The 20,803-nt window shown below is 41.9% G+C and overlaps 1 protein-coding gene and 1 long non-coding RNA gene across 2 annotated transcripts; one reads left to right on the forward strand and one right to left on the reverse strand.

Moving 5' to 3' along the window:
* On the forward strand, positions 1-18,189 carry LOC115107038 (uncharacterized). The gene is made up of 3 exons (XR_003860147.2): positions 1-262; positions 1,839-1,925; positions 10,872-18,189. It is a non-coding gene; the product is annotated as an uncharacterized LOC115107038 (long non-coding RNA).
* slc26a4 (solute carrier family 26 member 4) lies at positions 264-19,317 on the reverse strand. Its single transcript, XM_029630386.2, has 21 exons — positions 19,143-19,317; positions 17,519-17,671; positions 17,231-17,370; positions 16,831-16,941; positions 16,431-16,627; positions 16,110-16,274; positions 15,670-15,822; positions 15,224-15,306; positions 14,703-14,850; positions 14,066-14,179; positions 13,875-13,952; positions 10,845-10,940; positions 10,496-10,602; positions 9,890-9,959; positions 9,707-9,799; positions 9,498-9,593; positions 9,024-9,275; positions 6,302-6,356; positions 5,597-5,742; positions 5,407-5,490; positions 264-5,297 (listed from the first exon to the last, which is right to left on the reverse strand). The coding sequence occupies exons 2-21, from the start codon at positions 17,656-17,658 to the stop codon at positions 5,274-5,276; spliced, it is 2,352 nt and encodes a 783-aa protein (XP_029486246.1). The 5' UTR covers positions 17,659-17,671; positions 19,143-19,317; the 3' UTR covers positions 264-5,273.
* Positions 19,318-20,803: the final 1,486 nt, after the last annotated feature.

Below are 20,803 nucleotides of genomic sequence, written 5' to 3' on the forward strand. Positions count from 1 at the left end.
TCAACTTTCAATGATGAATGAGTGTGTCTGAGAACCCCACTTATGGGCAGGGTAGGGAGGACTGGACAGTGGTCGTGGCTGTACACTGGAGATCAGTGGACGTTTCATGGTAGAGGTTCAGGTTAGGGTTGAGGTTGAGGTTAAACATGGATGAGTATGAAGAGGGGTAACAGTACTACTATACAATAATATCCCGCTCTCAACTTTCAAGCTGGCTGTAACGGCCGTTGGTGGAAGAAGGTGAGGACCAAGATGCAGCGTGGTACGTGTTCATCTTTTATTATGAATTGAACACTGAATGGAAAAACAACAAAAGAATACAGAATACAAAAACAGAAAACAACTACCCACAAACACAGGTGGGAACAGGCTACCTAAGTATGGTTCTCAATCAGAGACAATGATTGACAGCTGCCTCTGATTGGGAACCATACCAGGCCAAACACATAGAACTACAACACACAGAACAACACATAGAATGAAAAACATAGAATTCCCACCCCAACTCACGCCCTGACCAAACCAAAATAGAGACATAAAAAAGGAACTAAGGTCAGGACGTGACACTGGCTAATGTTGTGAGATTCATTGCAGCGACACAGAAGGGATATTACTGTTCATCTGGGGTTGGGGTGTCAGTGCAGGGGATGTATTGTTGTACTTAACAGTAGGTCTTACATGAAGCCTATCTAAAGCACCCATCTGAAGAAATTCAAGAATAACAATGTAAAATTATAATAGTAATTGTTTTGTCCAGACTGTTATGACCCAATTTCATCATATCTACAGTACATGCTGACCACTTGTGTCAAACAAAGGCCTACAGCATACCTATTTACAGCCTATCTATATACACCATACATCAGGGGTCCTTAATTACATCAGACACAGGACAATTTATTCTTGAGTGAATGGTCGAGAGGCTGGAACATAGTCATAAATAATTTGTACACTGCAAATTTACCCAAAGAAGCCCAAACAGATTTAGTATTTGACAAAAACAGAATCATTTCAAACCTTGATTACATTGGGATACGATCACATATGCCTCTCTAGTTATGCTTGGGAATACTTGGGAACAGATTTCCTAACCGCAGGCGGCTCTATGAAAGCATATTACATTGACCCAGATCTTGTTGCGTGACCAGTTGATAAGCTACAGGTATCTCTGCTTTATGTTATCATCACAGTTTTATCACAGCAAAATAGTACATGTTTTTGTTGGCTTTCAATGCTGCATTCCAGTCAAGTGAAAATAGCATGTCTGTGGGAATGACCTCATAGTTGTGTGTGTGTGTGTGTACAGTATGTGCACGTGTGTGTAGGGGAAGGTTACTTAATTCTCTGTTTTTACTGTATATTTATTACTTGCAGTACCCGAAGAAACATATTTGGGGTGTATGTTTCACAGGTTGATGTTTTTTGTCATGAATATTGCCCTGGAGGCAGAACTGAGAGATTTCCTCTAGATGGGCCAGCTGCAAAATTGTCTTCATTGTAAAAATCCATAAAAACAAAAATGATGGTTAGGATTCAAATCTGATTGTATGACTTTGTGACTGTGCCAGCTAGTGACCACTAGTGCCTCCAGAACAAAAAACGCGTCTGTTTTGGCCTGCTCATGTTTTTGTTTACATTTAATCAAGATAGAGTCTACTAAATCAAAAGAAGCACATCCTCATATTAACATGATGTTCTTGCCTTGTCATGCTGTTTGTTATAGATCGGGCCTTTGTCCTTCAAGGCTTTGACATGTGTGTTGTCAGATTTCTAATGGCTGATGAAGGCTGGATCGCTCCGTTAACGACTCCCTATTACTGCCCTTTCCACTCTTAAAGGCAGATTAAAGAAAAGAACGGTCTCTCACAGAGCAAGGGGAGCTGAGTGACTTGGTTGTGACCCATTTTGACAGTGATGTGATTGAGGTATGTGAAGAATTACTAATATAACTGTTTAAAAACTATTTGTGATGGTCTGTCTGCATTTTTGTTTTTTTTGTGTAGGGTTTTGCAAGTAAGTAATTTAAAAGTACAATTATTTTTGAGTCGTCATATGTGAGTACAATTGGCTTGTACAATAGTACAATAAAGTACATTAAATAAAGCACAATAAATAAACATGTCTCATATATGAATGAACATACTTTCCCATGTATCATTTAGTGAGTTTTCAAATAGTCTGTAAATCATTGAATCAATTAATCACTCCTGATAGGAGCTTGGCATGGCCTACACAACATAATAATAACAATAGAACAACCAATAAACAGTGCGGTAGTATTCAGCAGAGAAAACTGAGAACCTTTTACATTGTGATGATAAACAACAAAGACACGATGCATGTCAGGTTGTCCCCAGGAACAGGTTCCATATGGGAGAATCCTAGCAACTATAACAATCCACAACCACCGGTAGAGATCAGAACACAATAAACCCACTCTTCAAAGACACAATTATTTAACAATCTCACACCCACAGTTGCTGTCAAATATGAATTACTGATCATATAATCATATATTTAAAAACAAAATCATGATGCCATGAAAGCAGATCAGGTGATGGATGCTCTAAGCCCCATTGATACCTGGTGCTGACATGAGTCCTTTGTTCTGATCTTGTCTACATTCTGATTGGGCCCATATTTCCAGAAATGTGTCGACACATGGCATTAAAATATGTCTGTTACCTGTCCCCTGTGTCTGCATTGTGACCAAATGTTCTGGTCCCTTCCTTTATGTAAATGATTTCACAACAATTTTTTCAAAATGCTATTCATTTATTTATTGTTGGACACATATTGATGTAATCAGTCAACGGTGCCACCTGTCAATGATTTTATAGGGCGGGAAAAATTATGATTTAAATGGTTTCTCTGTCCAGATCTGTCTACACTTGTAAGATACCCAGACACAATGTGTGTCTGACTACCAGAGGTGGACAGGATGATATGATCACAATGTGTCTTTTGACTTTCTACCCATCTAAAAAATGTGGGCACAAACAGAACGTGGACAAGATCAGGACAAAGCTAGAACCAGGTATAAATGCAGCTATCGTTTCACAATCATTAAGAATGGAGCAACCTGTACGTACTGAAACAGTAACCTGCTTATAGAAAGAACACCTTGATCTGAATAGATGCAGCAGTCAAATAGTGAGGTAGTTGCTCACTGAAATAGACTGAATCTGATAAAAAGGTGTGTGTGAGTCTTACAGTAGTGACTATGTTAGACTGAACGGAAAGCAATACGTATTTTTAAAGCTGGCTTTACACTATACAACCCACTGTACAAGTTCTTGCCTCTCCCATCTAGTAAGACTGTACTCCCCCAAGTGATAAAATGAAACATAACTCTTAAAAACAAGTGTTGAATATACCTTATTTGAGAACCATGTTCAGACTCAGTCAGCCACTGTAGTCCAATGTGGTGAAGAATGAATGCCATTTGTGTGTGTGTGTGTGTGTGTGTGTGTGTGTAAAGAGGATGTGTACCTACGGTGATAAATGCCTTTACACAGTGCTCCAGTAGGCGCCAGATTTGAAAACAAAGTAAACATCATCCCACAATTAGTAACACAGCACTATCAAGCTTACTTCACAGTAACCCACACAGGAACATCAGGGGAACACTAGGGCCGTAATCTGCACAAACAACTCATACCCCGCACATGGCCAGAGGCAGATAAGGATATTTTGATTGAATGGGAAAGGAAATATGACATTAAATGTAATATTCCACAAAGCTTTAAATGCTTGCAGTCCATATTTAGACATGATTAAAAGACCTTTACAGTTCTGCTCTTGGTATTGCTAGTACACATTTTTTTTACAACAGTCTAGTCTGCCTTTTATTGTGATGAGTTGATGGCTGAGAACGCAACGTTGCATCATTCATCTCTTAATGGCCTTAATAAAAAACAAGCAACCAAACCCTTTAATCCAAAAGAGGAAGAAGCGAAGAAAAAATATGTCCCCGAAAATAAACCAATGAAGTGAGGAATTTTGTATCGAATTTGATCAACAAAAAATAGAATTGATCATTTGCTACGTGACGCTTATTTGATTGAATAGACGTTTCATAATGGTTAGAATGCAAGCTACGCAAAAACAACTTTATATCAGAGTTGTGCCTGTTGTCGGAGATAGCCTCATCATGGATATTAGTATGGACATTGCCATTGAGGGCTTTCACCATTTGACAGTAATCAACTGGGTGGGGATTCCTATGAGTTGGGTTGCCTCAAACTCTTTGCTCCAGCTGAACGCTTACTCCACGCCCACGGATGTTATTTTCTTCTCTAAAAAATAAATGACTACTTTAAAATGTAGATTGCTTCAATGGCGCTGCCCATGCTGGTACAGACGCTATGATTGCACAAATACATGACTCTTCTATCTATCTCTATGGCCTGTTGTTCACACACTTATCTACTCTCTCATTGGCTAGAATGGTCTCACCTGATCTCGCCGCGTTCTGCCTACCTTCCATCTTTGAGGACATGTATTTCCATTGTTAGAGCAGTCACTTGAATATCTTGTCAATATAATAGACAATCTTTGTTTAAACACACTTAAACTTTTCCTGTATGACATCACTTCCTGTGCAGGGAATGGGTCGAGGAGAAGAAGTCTGTGAAGGCATCTGGGATGTAGTACCACTCTTGTTTCTGGACTCCATTTAACTAAGTAGGTCACAAATAAAACAGAAGTGTCTCTTCTTCCCTCTTCCGGGTTCACGGGAGTGCCCATCTCAGGAGGGAGGAAACTGAGTGCTTATAACACAGATCAACTGCGACTGCACGAATGAGCAGGACTTCTGTATTTATGCATTTGTTCTTCTGAAAGCCCTCGACACAAACACAAACAATGGTCCTGTTGTTGAAATGCGTACAAGGAAAAGGACATGCATAACTCCTATTGTAGTTTTTCCCTATTTATATGATTACACTTGTAAAGGAGAAGGGCCTTGACATAGCAGAGAGGTTACAATAATATAAATCAGTTTATTATTCATTGATCTAATTAAGACACTTTACTGTTGTTAAAGAGAGATATCGGCTGCCTCAAATCACCCTCTTAGTCCACTCCAAAGTCCAAAGTTATACTCAGTTGGCGAAGAGCAGCTTCCCCTGAGTTTGAGCTGTAGTCTGGGGAAAATCCATCGTCAGTGTCACCTGATTTGACCGTGGTCCCTTATGGAAAATAACTTATGCTGGTTGATCCTCTGTTCACAGAGAACACAGATACAGGGTCAGCTCTTCTGCGTTTCTGTGTTAGTTGGAGAGTCCATGGATTGCCTATGGATGAGCAGAGAGTCTCGGATGAATAACGGACAACATAATGGCTGTCAAACATTCTGATGCGATTGACAATAAAAGAGAACGGAGTGATGAAAATAGTTCTCACTCTATGCTGGTTGTCATAGGTCTCAATCAGGTCCTCTTCCTCAGTGAAAGGCGGTGGCTCCTTGCAATCCTGCATTAGAGAAAGCTGGGCACAGACAAAGACAAGATGGCAAGGTTAATACAGTCTTTAGTCAGTTGTTTGAGCATCAATTCAAATCAGAGAATAAACCACTGATTTCCGGGTCCCTCACCCCCTCAACCATGGCATCCTGCATGCTCCCATTGGCTGTCTCCAGTTTGATGAAGAGGATGGCGTCGTGGACAGAGAGAAAGAGGAGATCTCGTGTCACCTCCTCATCGAAGAAGGACAAGGCTTCCATTTTCCGTACAATTTCATCTGGAGTGTTAGATGCCAGTTAGAGAGACCAATAACAACAGCAAAGAGCCCAATACAGAAGGCAGAGCTGTCCAGTGCTGAAACAGACTGGCACAGACACCACCAGTTATCAGAATGTGAACCTCCAAGCAGGCCAACAAAACACAACCATTATTATGGTTGTTATTATTATCATTTTGGGGCAGCAGGTAGCCTAGTGGTTAGAGCATTGGGCCAGTAACCAAAAGGTTGCTGGATCGAAACCCCGAGCTGACAAGGTAAAAATCTGTCATTCTTCCCCTGAAAAAGGCAGTTAACCCACTGTTCCCCAGTAGGCCATCATTGTAAATAAGAATTTGTTCCTAACTGACTTGCCTAGTTAAATGTAAAAAATATGACATGGACATTTTGATAGTACAATCTGCTTTTAGTTTATTCTAATCCACTTGGCAGCGTTGAACAAACATTACACAGCAGAATTCTTTGTAAGAAAGTGATAGCACTGTCCCGATAACACTGCTTACTATGCTCAAGACTTTAAATAGTGACATATACTGTATTTTTTTATCCCAAACCGTACCGTCACAGCCTGCAATGTAGACATTGACTCCGATGCGTAGGAACTCTTTAATGACCTGTAGAGGACAGAGGGGGATAGATTAGTGTGACACCAAGCCATTTATCTCACAGGGTTAAGCTTTGTAATCACTAAACACACAAACCCTCTGATGAAACACATTCCTGCACCCTGACATTGCTACAGTAAACAGAGCAGACACAGGGAAATATTTAAAGTAGTATTCTGACGTTGTTGAACCGGGGAGGACCACCCTCCTCAGTGAATTTCATAAAAATAAAAATTGTGAAACATGAAAAAAAGTTATCCTTTTTACATAAAACTATACTAAATATATTCTCGTCACCAAATAATTGATTAATACACACTGTTTTGCAATGAAGGTCTACAGTCGTGGCCAAAAGTTATGAGAATGACACAAATATTAATTTTCACAAAGTCTGCTGCCTCAGTGTCTTTAGATATTTTTGTCAGATGTTACTACGGAACACTGAAGTATAATTACAAGCATTTCATAAGTGTCAAAGGCTTTTATTGACAATTACATGAAGTTGATGCAAAGAGTCAATATTTGCAGTGTTGATCCTTCTTTTTCAAGACCTCTGCAATCTGCCCTGGCATGCCGTCAATTAACTACTGGGCCACATCCTGACTGATGGCGGCCCATTCTTGCATAATCAATGCTTAGAGTTTGTCAGAATTTGTAGGTTTTTGTTTGTCCACCTGCCTCTTGAGGATTGACCAGAAGTTCTCAAGCGATTAAGGTCTGGGGAGTTTCCTGGCCATGGACCCAAAATATTGATGTTTTTATTCCCCTAGCCACTTAGTTATCCCTTTTGACTTATAGCAAGGTGCTCCATCATGCTGGAAAAGGCATTGTTCGTTACCAAACTGTTCCTGGGTGGTTGGGAGAAGTTGCTCTCGGAGGATGTGTTGGTACCATTCTTTATTCATGGCTGTGTTCTTAGGCAAAATTGTGAGTGAGCCCACTCCCTTGGCTGAGAACCAACCCCACACATGAATGGTCTCAGGATGCTTTACTGTTGTCATTACACAGGACTGATGGTAACGCTCACCTTGTCTTCTTCGGACAAGCTTTTTTCCGGATGCCCAAAACAATCGGAAAGGGGATTCATCAGAGAAAATGACTTTACCCCAGTCCTCAGCAGTCCAATCCCTGTACCTTTTTCAGAATATCAGTCTGTCCCTGATGTTTTTCCTGGAGAGAAGTGGCTTCTTTGCTGCCCTTTTTGACACCAGGCCATCCTCCAAAAGTCTTCGGCTCACCGTGCGTGCAGATGCACTCACACCTAACTGCTGCCATTCCTGAGCAAGCTCTGTACTGGTGGTGCCCCGATCCCGCAGCTGAATCAACTTTAGGAGACAGTCCTGGCGCTTGCTGGACTTTCTTGGGTGCCCTGAAGCCTTCTTCACAACAATTTAACCGCTCTCCTTGAAGTTTCACATAGTAGTTAATGCAGCTAGCTAGTTTAGCCTACTCAAACACTTAGCTCAAACAGAGAGGGATGCTATGTTAGCTAGCTGGCTATATCTATCAAACACTGGAACTCTCCAAGTCAAGGTAATCTTTTGGTTTTATAAATGTATTGCCACCGGGGCCCACCGGTGTAACTGCTAAACTGCTTGCTGACTGTACACTGTACTTCATGATTGTAGTTATTAGTAGCTATGTTGACTATGACTATGACGTTAGCTAATATGGTGACAATGATGTAGACTGTGTGTAACTGTTAGCGGTTATGATATGAAGGTTTGGCTTGGAAAGTTTTTTTTGCCTGGTCACAGATAGCTGATGTGTTGTGCACTGAAGTCGACAAGTGATGGGAAAAGGTGAGAGGAGGAGAGAGCATAGATGCAAAAATGAATTATACAACCGGCAAAATTGTCATGCATTTGTATTCGACTACTATTCATTCCAAAGATTCTGTTGAAAAACATTTCTTAAACGGAAGCAAATGTAACAAAACAGGGATAAACATACCTGAATTGGTCCAAAAGAAACTAATTAGCAACTGTTGGACTAATGAATATACCCTAAATCAGCTAGATGCATTCAAGAGCGTGCGATGCAGTATTGAATGTGTCATTGTCACCTTGATTACTCTCATTTCTCTCTCGACCAGTGCACCTGCATTGTAAACTGTCATTCACAGGCTAGGTTGTAGCAACCTCATGATGGGGGTAGGGGAAATGTTAGTATCATGTAGCCTAAACTTATCGATATTACATTGAGCTGGGTGAATGGAATATGAATGGCAATCATCCAGTATGCTGTAATAGTAATAAGGCCATGCTATTAAAAAAAAAATTGGCCTCCCTCATCTAAAACGTCACTGTCCGTCACTGAACCATACAGAGGGTATTTATTCCTTTAGTTTTGTCATTTGTGCATTGTCATTGTCATGAGCCTGGGCACTGTGTATAAGCAGTGACATGATGCCTCGTCATATTTTCAATGATGGCCTAGGAACTGTGGGTTAACTGCCTGTTCAGGGGCAGAACGACAGATTTGTACCTTGTCAGCTCGGGGATTTGAACTTGCAACCTTTCGGTTACTAGTCCAACACTCTAACCAGCCGCCCCAGAAAGATGACTCACTATAACACTGTAGTAAGGGATATTTTGTCTTTGAATGAACTTTGGCCTGTAAAATCTATTCTGTAGAATATCATATGGATGGTACCAGTAGTAGAGTCCGACCTACCAGTCTGAGGGACTTGACTGCCACCACGTCTAGGAAGGACACGGCTGAGAAGTCCAGTACCAGGCTGTGGATCTGGACCTTAGGTACCGATACCCTGACTGGTAGCTCCAAGGCCCAATCCACACGGACCTCCACCTCTGGCACAGGCCAATCCCCGTCCTCCACCTGTCCGGACTCCCGCCCACTGTCCTGCTCGCTCTCGAAGCCCTTGTTGTCGACACCCAGGGAGACCTCGGATACCACCTCCCCGGTCTGGGTGAACAGAAGTTCAACCAATCAATCAATCAATAAGTCAAATGTATTTCCACAACCTATCTTAAAATCCTAACTGGTTACCAGGTACTGTGCTCACTTTACAGAGCAAAACTAAATGAGTGCAAAGGGTTGAAAGGAGACTGAAAGATGGAATTTCCCTGTTTCAAAAGATTCTGAGCTGAACAGATGAATGTTATCAATAATCAGATTGTATCGTACCTCTGTCGCCCTCAGTTTCCCTTTCTTTATGAGTTTGTGAATCTTCTTGAGGGCCTTATTCCTCTTCTTGAACACTCTGACAGAGTCAAACCCCACCTGCATGTCAAAGGTCAAATGCACAACAAACCTTCATCTTGCCTGCTTGTAGAATGATAAGGCCTATCCACAATCTATACAATGCCAAGGGGAAATATAATGAGCTCACTCACCGTGACTCTCAATCGCTCTTTGAAGTAGTCAATGTTGGCAAAGTAGATGGGAGCATTGCACTTAAAAATCTTAATTCCGGGAACTTCTGTAATCTGACAGAGGAAGTCCTCATTATTGCATTTATTTCTGGCATCCATTTCTGGTATATATTAATTAGAGTTCAAACATATCAGATGTCTTACATTCTTGTAGTCTTTCATGTTCCTGTATATGTTTGTGCCGGGTATGTTTCCAAGTGTAGAGCATGCAGGACTATGGATGAGGAGGAAAATATATATTTTTATAAATTAAATATATTTGTCTTAGTGCCATCCTAATCATTTATATTTTGTAGACAGAAAATATAAATAATGACACTTTAAACTAGGACACATCAAGCATATGAATCCTAGAATCTCTTAGCAGTTATTTTTTTAATGCTTATTTGTTTTACATTATACATCAGTGGGTTTGGGAAGGTTGATATTTCTAATGACACGAGCTGAAGACTTCAAAGCCATCCTAATAGCCTTTGATTACAGAAGAGGCCTGCTCAATGTTACCCATAGTTTCGCTGAATGACGTCTGTAGACTGTTATCTACACAGCGGTGAAGAGCACGTGGCCAAACACGCGAGCCAGGGAAATCTTTTGATCTTCTGATTTAGGGTTTATAATACAGAGTAAATACTGTAGTGTACACAACAATATCAACATCAAAATATGACATCTAATTTAGGCCTTCACAGAATGTATGTGATTGGTTCCATTGCATTGTGTTGCGTGCTGTAGGTGTTATGTGTCACTCACAACTGTGTCCGGACCACGACAGTTCCCATCTCAAACACCAGGCCAGCCAGCAGTCCCACGTCTAGTCCCAACACCACAGAAGCCAGGCAGGTCGCCAGCCAGATGAACTTGGAATATAACAAGTTTCAGTTTTAACTTATGTCCTAGTGCAATTGTTACATTGAAGTGAAATAGAGTGGATTGGGTGACATCAACACACTGCGGTATCTTTACTGCCAGTGATTACATGTATAGTTATTCCATGTATCCATGCATGTCTTCCAAGTTGATCATGCTTTCATGTCATCTACTTCAGGTGATTGAAAGTGGATGGTGCTCTACACTGTTGCTGAGTGTCAGTGTTACTCACACAGTCTGCTCTGTTCTGTCTCCACAGTGTGGGCACCTCTGTCACCTGCATGAACATTCCCTTCAGGTTGGCGATGACGATGGCTGCCAGCACTGACTGTGGGACCCATACAGAGCTGGATTAGTGTGTTAGTCTACAGTAGGTATTCCCAAACTGGTATGCGCAATGCCGTCGGGTACGTCAAATAACCATTTTCAAACAGTACATTTATATTTTCCAACAGGGCTATACATTTGGGTGAGTTTTTTTTCTCGCCTGAGTAGCCTCGTTTCACTGACAAAAATAAAATGAAACCATTTAGTGTTCAGCAAAAATAACAACACAAGGTCAAATACAGGTAGCCACTAACTTTAAGCACCAACTGACAGAGCAGCTCACAGATTACTGCACCTGTACATAGCCCACCTATAATTTAGCCCAAACAACTACCTCTTTCCCAACTGTATTTAATTCATTTATTTATTTTGCTCCTTTTTATTTCTACTTTGCACATTCTTCCATTGCAAAACTACCATTCCAGTGTTTTACTTGCTATATTGTATTTACTTTGCCTCCCTTCTCACCTCATTTGCTCACATTGTATATAGACTTGTTTATACTGTATTATTGACTGTATGTTTGTTTTACTCCATGTGTAACTCTGTGTCGTTGTATCTGTCGAACTGCTTTGCTTTATCTTGGCCAGGTCGCAATTGTAAATGAGAACTTGTTCTCAACTTGCCTACCTGGTTAAATAAAGGTGAAATAAATAAATAAATAAAATAGCCTAGTCAAATAATTAACATCCAATCACATTAACTGAAAGGTTGCTAGATCGAATCCCCGAGCAGACAAGGTGAAAAAAATCTGTCGTTCGGCCCCTGAACAGGCAGTTAACCCACTGTTCCTAGGCCGTCAAGTGTAAATAAGATTTTGTTCTTAACTAATTTGCCTAGTTAAATAAAGGTTAAATTTTTTTATAATTATAATAATAGTAAACCGTTACTCTGTCGCAGGAAACCTTCACTGTTTTGACATTTAGAAACAAAACATGACAATTTGAAAAATAAGCCACAGAAGTTTTTTGAGCGAGAAAAAAGACTACTTTCAAGTATTAAGACATGTATAAAAGATACCATTAATAAGAAGGGTCTAGAAGCGTCTTATATGGTGAGCTACTGAGTGGATAGGACAGGCCAGCCCCATACTATTGTGGAGGACTTCATTCTTCCTGCTGCTGCGGATATGGATGGGACAATGCTGGGGGAAAGGCCAACAAAAAACTATACAGACAATGGCTTCATCAAACAACACTGTTTCACAACGCATCAGTGACATGGCAGGAGATGTTTTGAAACAATTACTGCTTCGCATACACGCCAGTGAATTATATGCGTTATACCTGGATGAGTCAACAGACATGTTGGGCCTGGTACCCTGGTATATGTCCGTTATATTTATGGGGGGTCAATTAAGGAAGACATCCTCTTCTGCAAACCACTGGAAACCATGACATGAGAAGATCATTTTTAAAGTACTGGACAGCTTTGTGACATCAAATGGACTTCAAGCTGTGTTGATATCTGTACTGATTGCGCAAAAGTCATGACAGGGAGACATAGTGGAGTGGCAACGCGTGTGCCATCAGTTGTTCCTGATGCCACTTGGGTACATTGCAGCATCCACCGTTAGGCTCTTGCTGCCAAGGGAATGCCTGACAGCTTGAAAGACGTTTTGGACACTACAGTGAAAATGGTTAACTTTGTTAAAGCAAGGCCCCTGAACTCTTGTGTATTTTCTGCATTAAGCGACCATTGTAACACGTTTACAACATACAGAAGTGTGCTGGTTATCAAGGGGCAAAGTATTGACACATTTTTTTGAATTGAGACGAGCTTAATTAAAGTTGTCTTTTCTGACCCTAATTGTCACTTGTCTGACAGCTTGCATGATGACGAGTTTCTCACACGACTGTCCTATTTGGGTGATGTTTTTTCTCGCCTGGATGATCTGAATCTAGGACTACAGGGACTCTCCGCAACTATGTTCAATGTGTCCGGAACAAAATTGAGGCTATGATTAAGAAGTTGTCGTTCTTTTCTGTCTGCATTAACAAGGACAACACACAGATCTTTCCATAATTTGTTTTTGGTGTGCAAATGAATTCAAGCTTACGGACAATGTCAAATGTGATATAGCGAAGCACCTGAGTGAGTTGGGTGCGCAATTACGCAGGTACTTTCCCTAAACGGATGACACAAACAACTGGATTCGTTATCCCTTTCATGCCCTGCCTCCAGTCCACTTTACCGATATCTGAACAAGAGAGCCTCATCGAAAATGCAACAAGCAGTTCTGTGAAAAATGAATTTAATCAGAAGCCACTGCCAGATTTCTGGATAGGGCTGCGCTCAGAGTATCCTGCCTTGGCAAATCGCGCTGTTAAGACACTGATGCCCCTTGCAACCATGTACCTATGTGAGAGTGGATTCTCGGCCCTCGCTAGCATGAAAACTAAATACAGGCACAGACTGTGTGTGGAAAATTATTTAAGACTGAGACTGTCTAATACAGCTCAACATTGCAGAGTTATGTGCATCCTTTCAAGCACACCCTTCTCATGAACCTGTGGTGAGTTATTCACAATTTTTGATTAAATAATAAGGTTTTATATGTAAGATGGTTAAATAAAGAGCAAACGTATTGATTATTATTATATTATTATTTGTGCCCTGGTCCTATAAGAACTCTTTGTCACTTCCCACGAGCCGGGTTGTGACAAAAACTCATACTCATTCTCATGTTTAATAAAAGTATCCTATAGTGTGTGCGTGGCAGGCTTACAATGATGGCAAAAAAACAAACATTTGAGAGTGCGCTGACCCTGGTGCTCGAGGGGGTACGCAGCTGGAGGTTGAATGTTTGAAGGGGTACGGGACTTTAAAAAAGTTTGGGAACCACTGTTCTACAGCAATCCCATTTCACACTCTGCATTATCATTGGATGTGGTTGATGAGTTGGCCCATTATACAGCTTGGATCTCTTCCTCACCTTCTGCAGGGGTTCCAAGAGGTTCCCGAGAGCCAGGATCACAATCATTACCATCACAGCTGAGATTATACCAGCCACCTGTAAGAATAGTACACACGTTTGTAACGGCACCCTGTTAGTGTGTGTGTGTGTGTGTGTGTGTGTGTGTGTGTGTGTGTGTTTTTCTTGCCTATAAGTACTGTATAGTGTACCTGACTCTTGCCGCCGGTGCTCTCCTGTACAGCGGTGCGGGACAGTGCAGTGCTTGCCACAAAGCCGGAGAAGCAGCCACAGAACACATTACTGAACCCGAACGCTATCAGCTCCTAGGACACACAGGGAGAGAGCCTGGTCAATCTACTGCAAATGACACATGGAGCATCGCACACGTTACAGCTGAGAAACCAGTGTCAATCTGCAAATGTTGTTCTTCAACATACTGTACCGGTGCTCTGCTGTGATGTCATAGAGACTAGGGCCTTGATTTAGAAAACATTTGCATTGGTGCTAATTTGCAATATACAAATCCGGTTTTGGTAGGGAGTGTTGAGTTACTGTAAACCCATTGAACGAAGCATTTAAGTGATACTTACTATAATAACCAACACAGTGTTTTAGTGGTGTCCTGACTATGTGTGTGTTTGCGTGGAGTGACTCCAAAAAATAGATATTGGCCACAATGCTCAAATTGCTTCAGAGAGACATTAGGAAGGTCATATTAAACTCTTGGTTATAGACACTCTCACATCACAGGTCGACTCCCGCAGTGTGAGAGAGATTCTGCTTGGGGAAAGAACTTGATTGGCAGGAAGTTTGGAACGTACCACACACACACACAAGCATACACACCTGATTGCCATCGATGGTGTAGTCGTGTTTTGCAGCGTAGACCTTGGCCACAGAGACAGCTACTGCATAGCCCACTACCGCTGTAGAGAAACTGGAGCCCAGAATGTTCCACAGCAGCTCTGTGTTGGGAGGCTGAGCTGGAGAAAACCTGTGGGACAAACACCTCACAAGTTACATTGGAAAACATCATATATTTTACAGTTTTGATATTGTGTTTGATTTAGGAAATGTACAGTAGCCAATTTAACTGTATTGAACTCATTTTGTTGTTTAAATAGTCTTTCAGTTATGTTTGGTATTGTTAGGAATGTTTCTCCATGCCATTTGTTGATATTATTGTTGGAACCATTTGTTAATACTCTGATGGTAACACTACAAGCCAAGTTGGTCTGGTTAGGACAGCGCCTGCTGAATGACTTAACGAGGATGACCATAAGATTCTAAGTCTGTCCATAAAAAACTCCAAAACATCCTCTGCTTTAGGGACAGGAAACAGGAAGTGCCACAGGAAGGGCTCTCACCCCCTGGGGATGCTGTGCACAATGCTGGCACCGTAGCGCGACTCCAGCTCGGTGGCGTAGGAGATACCAGCGGCAACCACAGTCTGGGAGAGAGGGGGGTGGATTGGGGTGGAGATAGAGACAGTTGGACACAGGAGAGGCGAGACATGATGGTTTACTGTACACTTAAACATGTATCACACATGTAACACACACATATGGGACACAGGAGATACGCACATATACAGCATTTCATCTTTAGGTTATAGTTATTTTATCACTTAGGATGATGTAACTTGGTGTAGAAGTTCTAAAAACACCCCATTAATAGTAGCCCATAATGTCCTCAGAATTCTCCGTAGACCCTATTACATGTTTGGATATTCTGCATTTTATAGAATCTCAAACACAGATCGTTATCATTTCACAACAGTAAAATATTGACTGTGAGCCATTCCACTTCCTACCACAATCACTTCGATGGGGATGGGGACAGGAATCTTGTGCCGGAATTTGGAGTTGACCTCTTTTACGGCCATGACGATGACAATGGTGAGCAGCCCGGCCACCAGGTCAGCTCTGTTGGTCTGTCGGATGTTGGTAAACACGTCGATGAGCGTCTAAACAGAGGAATTGGTCATATGTGGTGATCTTTATGTCTGACTCTATCCCTGAGATGTGCCTTTTGTTCAATGCAAAGTAGGCCTTCGAATGAACCTAGTTGGATAGAATGACCACTAAATAGAAAGCTCTTTCGTTGTTATTTTGCCAATAACCACGTGTTGTTTAATGGATAGAAAACTCTAGGATGTTTTTTTCTGAATGAATTCTCCGACACTAACAGCCAATCAAAAGGAATCTAGACAGACGTTCTTCTACAGTGTGTATTCGATTATTGGACCCTCACGTAGAGGATGGAGAAGCAGCCGCTGTGGTTGTTAGTGGGGACGGAGAGGACTATCTTCAGCTGGGAGATGAGGACGTGGAAGGCAGCGGCCGTGGTGAAGCCGCCCACCAGGGGGTCTGACAGGTAACGGACCAAGAAGCCCACCTGGAGCAGCCCCATTACCACCTGTATGGGGAGGAACACCTGGTCACCATGGAGATACAGTAGACCATATGACTTGACCAGCAAAAACTATTATATTAATATGAACAAGATGGTGTCAGATCATTGTGGGACATCAATGTCTTCCTCTTTGCACTGAATCTTTAACTCAATAGTTACCTGGAACAGCCCGACCAGCACAGTCATGGAGGACGCCACCATGATCCTCTGGGCCTCCATGGCCTCCACGTCCACCACAATCCCATCAGCCTCTGTTCCATTCACACCGGTGCCATTCCCAGGAAGCAGGAAGTGGTCATCGGGGGCGAGGGTCAACACGACGGAGCCCACCATGAGACAGGTGACAGGGAACGGACCTGAGGGGTGGAGAACAGGCAAGGGAGACACCTGATAAGTGCACGCGCAATTGATGCCACCTTTGTAAATGCATTGTTACATATTTGACTTGATACGTCTCTGCTTCATTCATTAAACGTCCAATCACAGGAGATGGATGAGTTCATTAGTCATTGGTCAATGGTCAGTCCAGGTGTCAGTCAGGTGGAGGGGTGGGCCCTACCTACAGAGATGTGTCTGGAGGTGCCCAGCAGGAAGTAGGTGAGGATGGGGAAGAAGGCAGAGTAGAGTCCATAGACTGGAGCCACGGACACAAGCAGGGCATAGGCCAGGCCTGAGACACAAGGAAATAAACCACAGAAAATGAGCAGTGTTTGTCTTCTCACATGAGAATTGACGAGGGGCAACTGCAGTCTGACATGACTTTCAGTTTCAACAACCTGTTATTTCAAAGAGCACTAAACAAAACTGTCTAAGCATGAAATGGTTCAAAGCAGCGTGCCATGGGTGATTACAACAGTGAGGAAAGAATGCCATTTGGTCACAATGGAAAATCAAAAAGTTGCTATTTGTGGAATCTACACATCGACTACAGTTGGTTTAGAGAAAACTGGGACGCACACCTTGTAAGCTGCACACCAGACCAGTGCTAACACCAGAGATTACATCGCTGGGAAGCCACTCTCTTATTGGGTATCTGGAGAGCCAGTCAATGACAGGAAAGACTCCTTTCACAACCTTCAGGGCCTGCCTACCTGAGCAGCTGCATTGGAAAAAACACATATTTAATGTCAAACATTATTACAGTCAGCATAGATATAGACAGACAGATTCACTTTTCACAGACCAAACATACAAAATGTTGCCTGTTTTCCTTTCAGTAAGACTATTAAAATCTTGTCCAAACTGACCCACAGGTGCGGCTGAGTCTCTCCCTCAGGGTCCTCTCCTCCCGGGCCTGCCTCTCGTTGTCCTCCTCAAACGTGGGGTTGGAGTAGATGGGTCTGGACACGGTGTATGGGTACAGGTTCTCTGGAGGGTGGGCATCCATACCGCTCCACCTGCTGAGGAGACAGACATGATGGCGATGTTTACATGGAACACAACCAGTGAGCACCAGTGCCTTTCCTTATGAAGTGTAAACATCTAGAGTTAGTTTTACAATCTTTATTAAGAGCTGTCATTTTATTGTGAGGAACTGCAGTTTTATCTGATTTTTGTCCTCTGTTATGTGAGTGATCTTACAGACCTATTCAATCAAACCTGGCACTTCCAGGGTAGTGAGAAAAGCCTGTTTGAACGTATATGCTCTTCTCGCTTTTATTTCTCTCTGCTTGTCACCATATAGTTTGGGGAATGGCACACATAGCCAGCCAGTGAAACCTTTGCTTTATCTTATCAAGTGTGAATTATAATGACACAATGATTTTGTGACAATAAAAAAAATTAAGGACCTGATATAGTGACTGCAGAAAAAACAGGTGTCAGATTTAACTGGGGAGCTTCCTCCATGTTTTTATCTAAGAGGCAATTTCATTTCTATCTTTCCAAAACAGTCAATAAAATATAATTCATTACATGATGTCTGAGTTTATCACCAAGATTACTCTAAGGTCAAAGGTCAAAAACACAAACAGGACAGTACTATAATTTAGGCACAGTCATGTTAGGCTACAGTATCCATGATTTCTATAGTAGATTCGTCTAATAATGTTTTTTTGGTCATAAGATCTCCCTCTGTGTTTTTGACCCAGTAGTACTGCTTGTTGGGTTTCAGCATCGCACCATAGCCAAGAGCATCCTTAGCTTGATCTCACCCCAAAGCTGTCACCAAGGAACAGGGTTACCAACGACATAGCGGTGCCAGGCTAAGAATACATCCAAAACACAGCATAGCCTAGCCTAGCCTAGCCTAACTAGGGTAAAATCTGGGGAAAGCTAACCACAGTTAGGAAATGTAATTTTTAAAGCACATGTTAGTCTGCGGGTGAATAAGACACACTTTTATGAACTAGGAAAACACTGGATGGCCGGATAGGGGTGGGTCTGATATTCTACACCTACACCTAATATGACACCAGAGGCTTGAGTGAAAGATGGAGTTTGTGTTCAACACAGAACAAACATTAACTGTATATTTACGAGTCAGTGGATCAGAGACAGAGTTGGGGGCTTGTCCCCCAATCAAAACCATTGTAAGTCGCTTTGAATAAAAGCATCAGCTAAATGGCATATATTATTGTAATTGTTATATAAAGGCCACCACCACAAGGTTTTCAAAAGGTGCACCACAGACCAACGTAGATATCCTTCTTTGATAACCTCTAATCATTTTAATTCAGTGTTCTATTTTAGGATATTACTTGAATTATTTTCTGATTATGTCTGAAGAACTGTGTTCACAATTTGACCATGATGTTTGGCTGTTGGATGACCACACAGTTGCATAAATATTTACAAATCCATGAGTCACAAATTAAAACATAAAAAAAAAGAATTCTACTTCTACAAAAGTATTGTGTCATAATCACTTACCTGATCTCCTTGGGTAGCTGTTCTATATTCCAGAATGTTGCTCCTTTTCAGAAGTGAATAACAAAAGTACATCCCACGAATTGACCACAAACATTACACATCCTCTTACAAACAGTCTAGGGCTAATTCTTCAATGTCATACTCTCCTTCTCACTCTCTCTCTCTTTGTTTCTTAGAGCCCCATCCCTGTGTGTGTTTGTGTGTAAGGCTTATATGAGGGTGGGGGCCTGGGGGGGGGGTTGGGGAGCAGAGGGGTAAGGGGTATGTGTGTCTGAGTGTTGCCGGTGGAGGAAGCACAAGGGAGCTATAGAATCTACAGAGCCCAACAGAAAATTCTGCCAAGGGTGGCTGTGTGTGTGTGTGTGTGTGTGTGTGGGTGCGCATCTATAGTTCATGTTGACCTGTGGAGGTGTAACTGATTACTGAAAGTGGGACTGAATGCACTGAACGTTATTTGACCCTGTCCTTAGCACAGAATGTTCAGTAAGGTCCCTCACCACTACAATACTAGAGCATGAAACAGTGAGTAGACTATTTTACACATATTGATACAAGTATCATCACAGTGAACTTGATGCTCTTGTCTTGATTGTTTTCATGATACGCCTTGAGCCAGTAAAGAAGCACTGTTCAGTCTGTCATAGAAGTTACTTGCCAAACGCTATGTTTTGATAAGATCAAATGGGTTTTGTTTTGTGCCAAGCCCTGCTGTGTGTGTGTAAGTGTGTGTGTGCTATTTTCTGATTATGTCTGAAGAACTGTGTGCACAATTTGACCATAATGTTTTTCCATTTTGTTTTGTTATTGGATGACCACACAGTTGCACTTTTTTTCTCTCTCACAAATAAAAACATTTAAAAAATGATTCTACTTCTACAAAAGTATTGTGTCATAATCGCTTACCTGATCTCCTTGGGTAGTTGTTCCATATTCCAGAATGTTGCTCCTTTTCAGAAGTGAGGTTTGACCACAAACACTGAAAATGAAATATCCTCTCACAAAAAGAGTCTCTCTCTCTCTCATATGGCACATTTCCACTGAGGATTTGCCTCAGTGTTTTACCCAAATGGCTCAGACCTTTCTGTTTCCCTCTATGCGGGCTGGCACCCATGTCTCACTGGGCCATGGCTCCGGTGGACCTGCTCTGACTTGGAGCCAAAGCAATGCCCTGGGTACCTTTCAGCTGTCATTTACATAACAATGGCTAACTGAACTTTAACACCTTCTCACAAAGCAAAAGTCTTGAACGATACGTATGTTGTTGATTCTGCTCGCCACAAGTCTCTAGTGTCAAACTCCTGATGGAAACACTGGTGGTACCCTGCTGTGGGGGTAAGTCTAGATGGAAAAAACACCATGAGAGCCTCATCCCTGTGTGTGTGTGTGTGTGTGTGTGTGTGTGTGTGTGTGTGTGTGTGTGTGTGTGTGTGTGTGTGTGTGTGTGTGTGTGTCTATAATTCCTGTTGACCAGTGGAGGTGTGACTGATTACTGAAAGTGGGACTGAATACACTGAGTGTTACTTGACCCTGTCCTTGGACAGACTGAACAGTGCTTCTTTACTGGCTCAAGGCCTATCATGAAAACAATGTCATTCCTTTTCCAGTATAGCCGTTGTGATGGACCTTGCTGGACATTCTGTGCTAAACGCTATGATTTGATA

The sequence above is a fragment of the Oncorhynchus nerka genome, linkage group LG23 (assembly GCF_034236695.1).
Source record: "Oncorhynchus nerka isolate Pitt River linkage group LG23, Oner_Uvic_2.0, whole genome shotgun sequence".
Classification (NCBI taxonomy): domain Eukaryota; kingdom Metazoa; phylum Chordata; class Actinopteri; order Salmoniformes; family Salmonidae; genus Oncorhynchus; species Oncorhynchus nerka.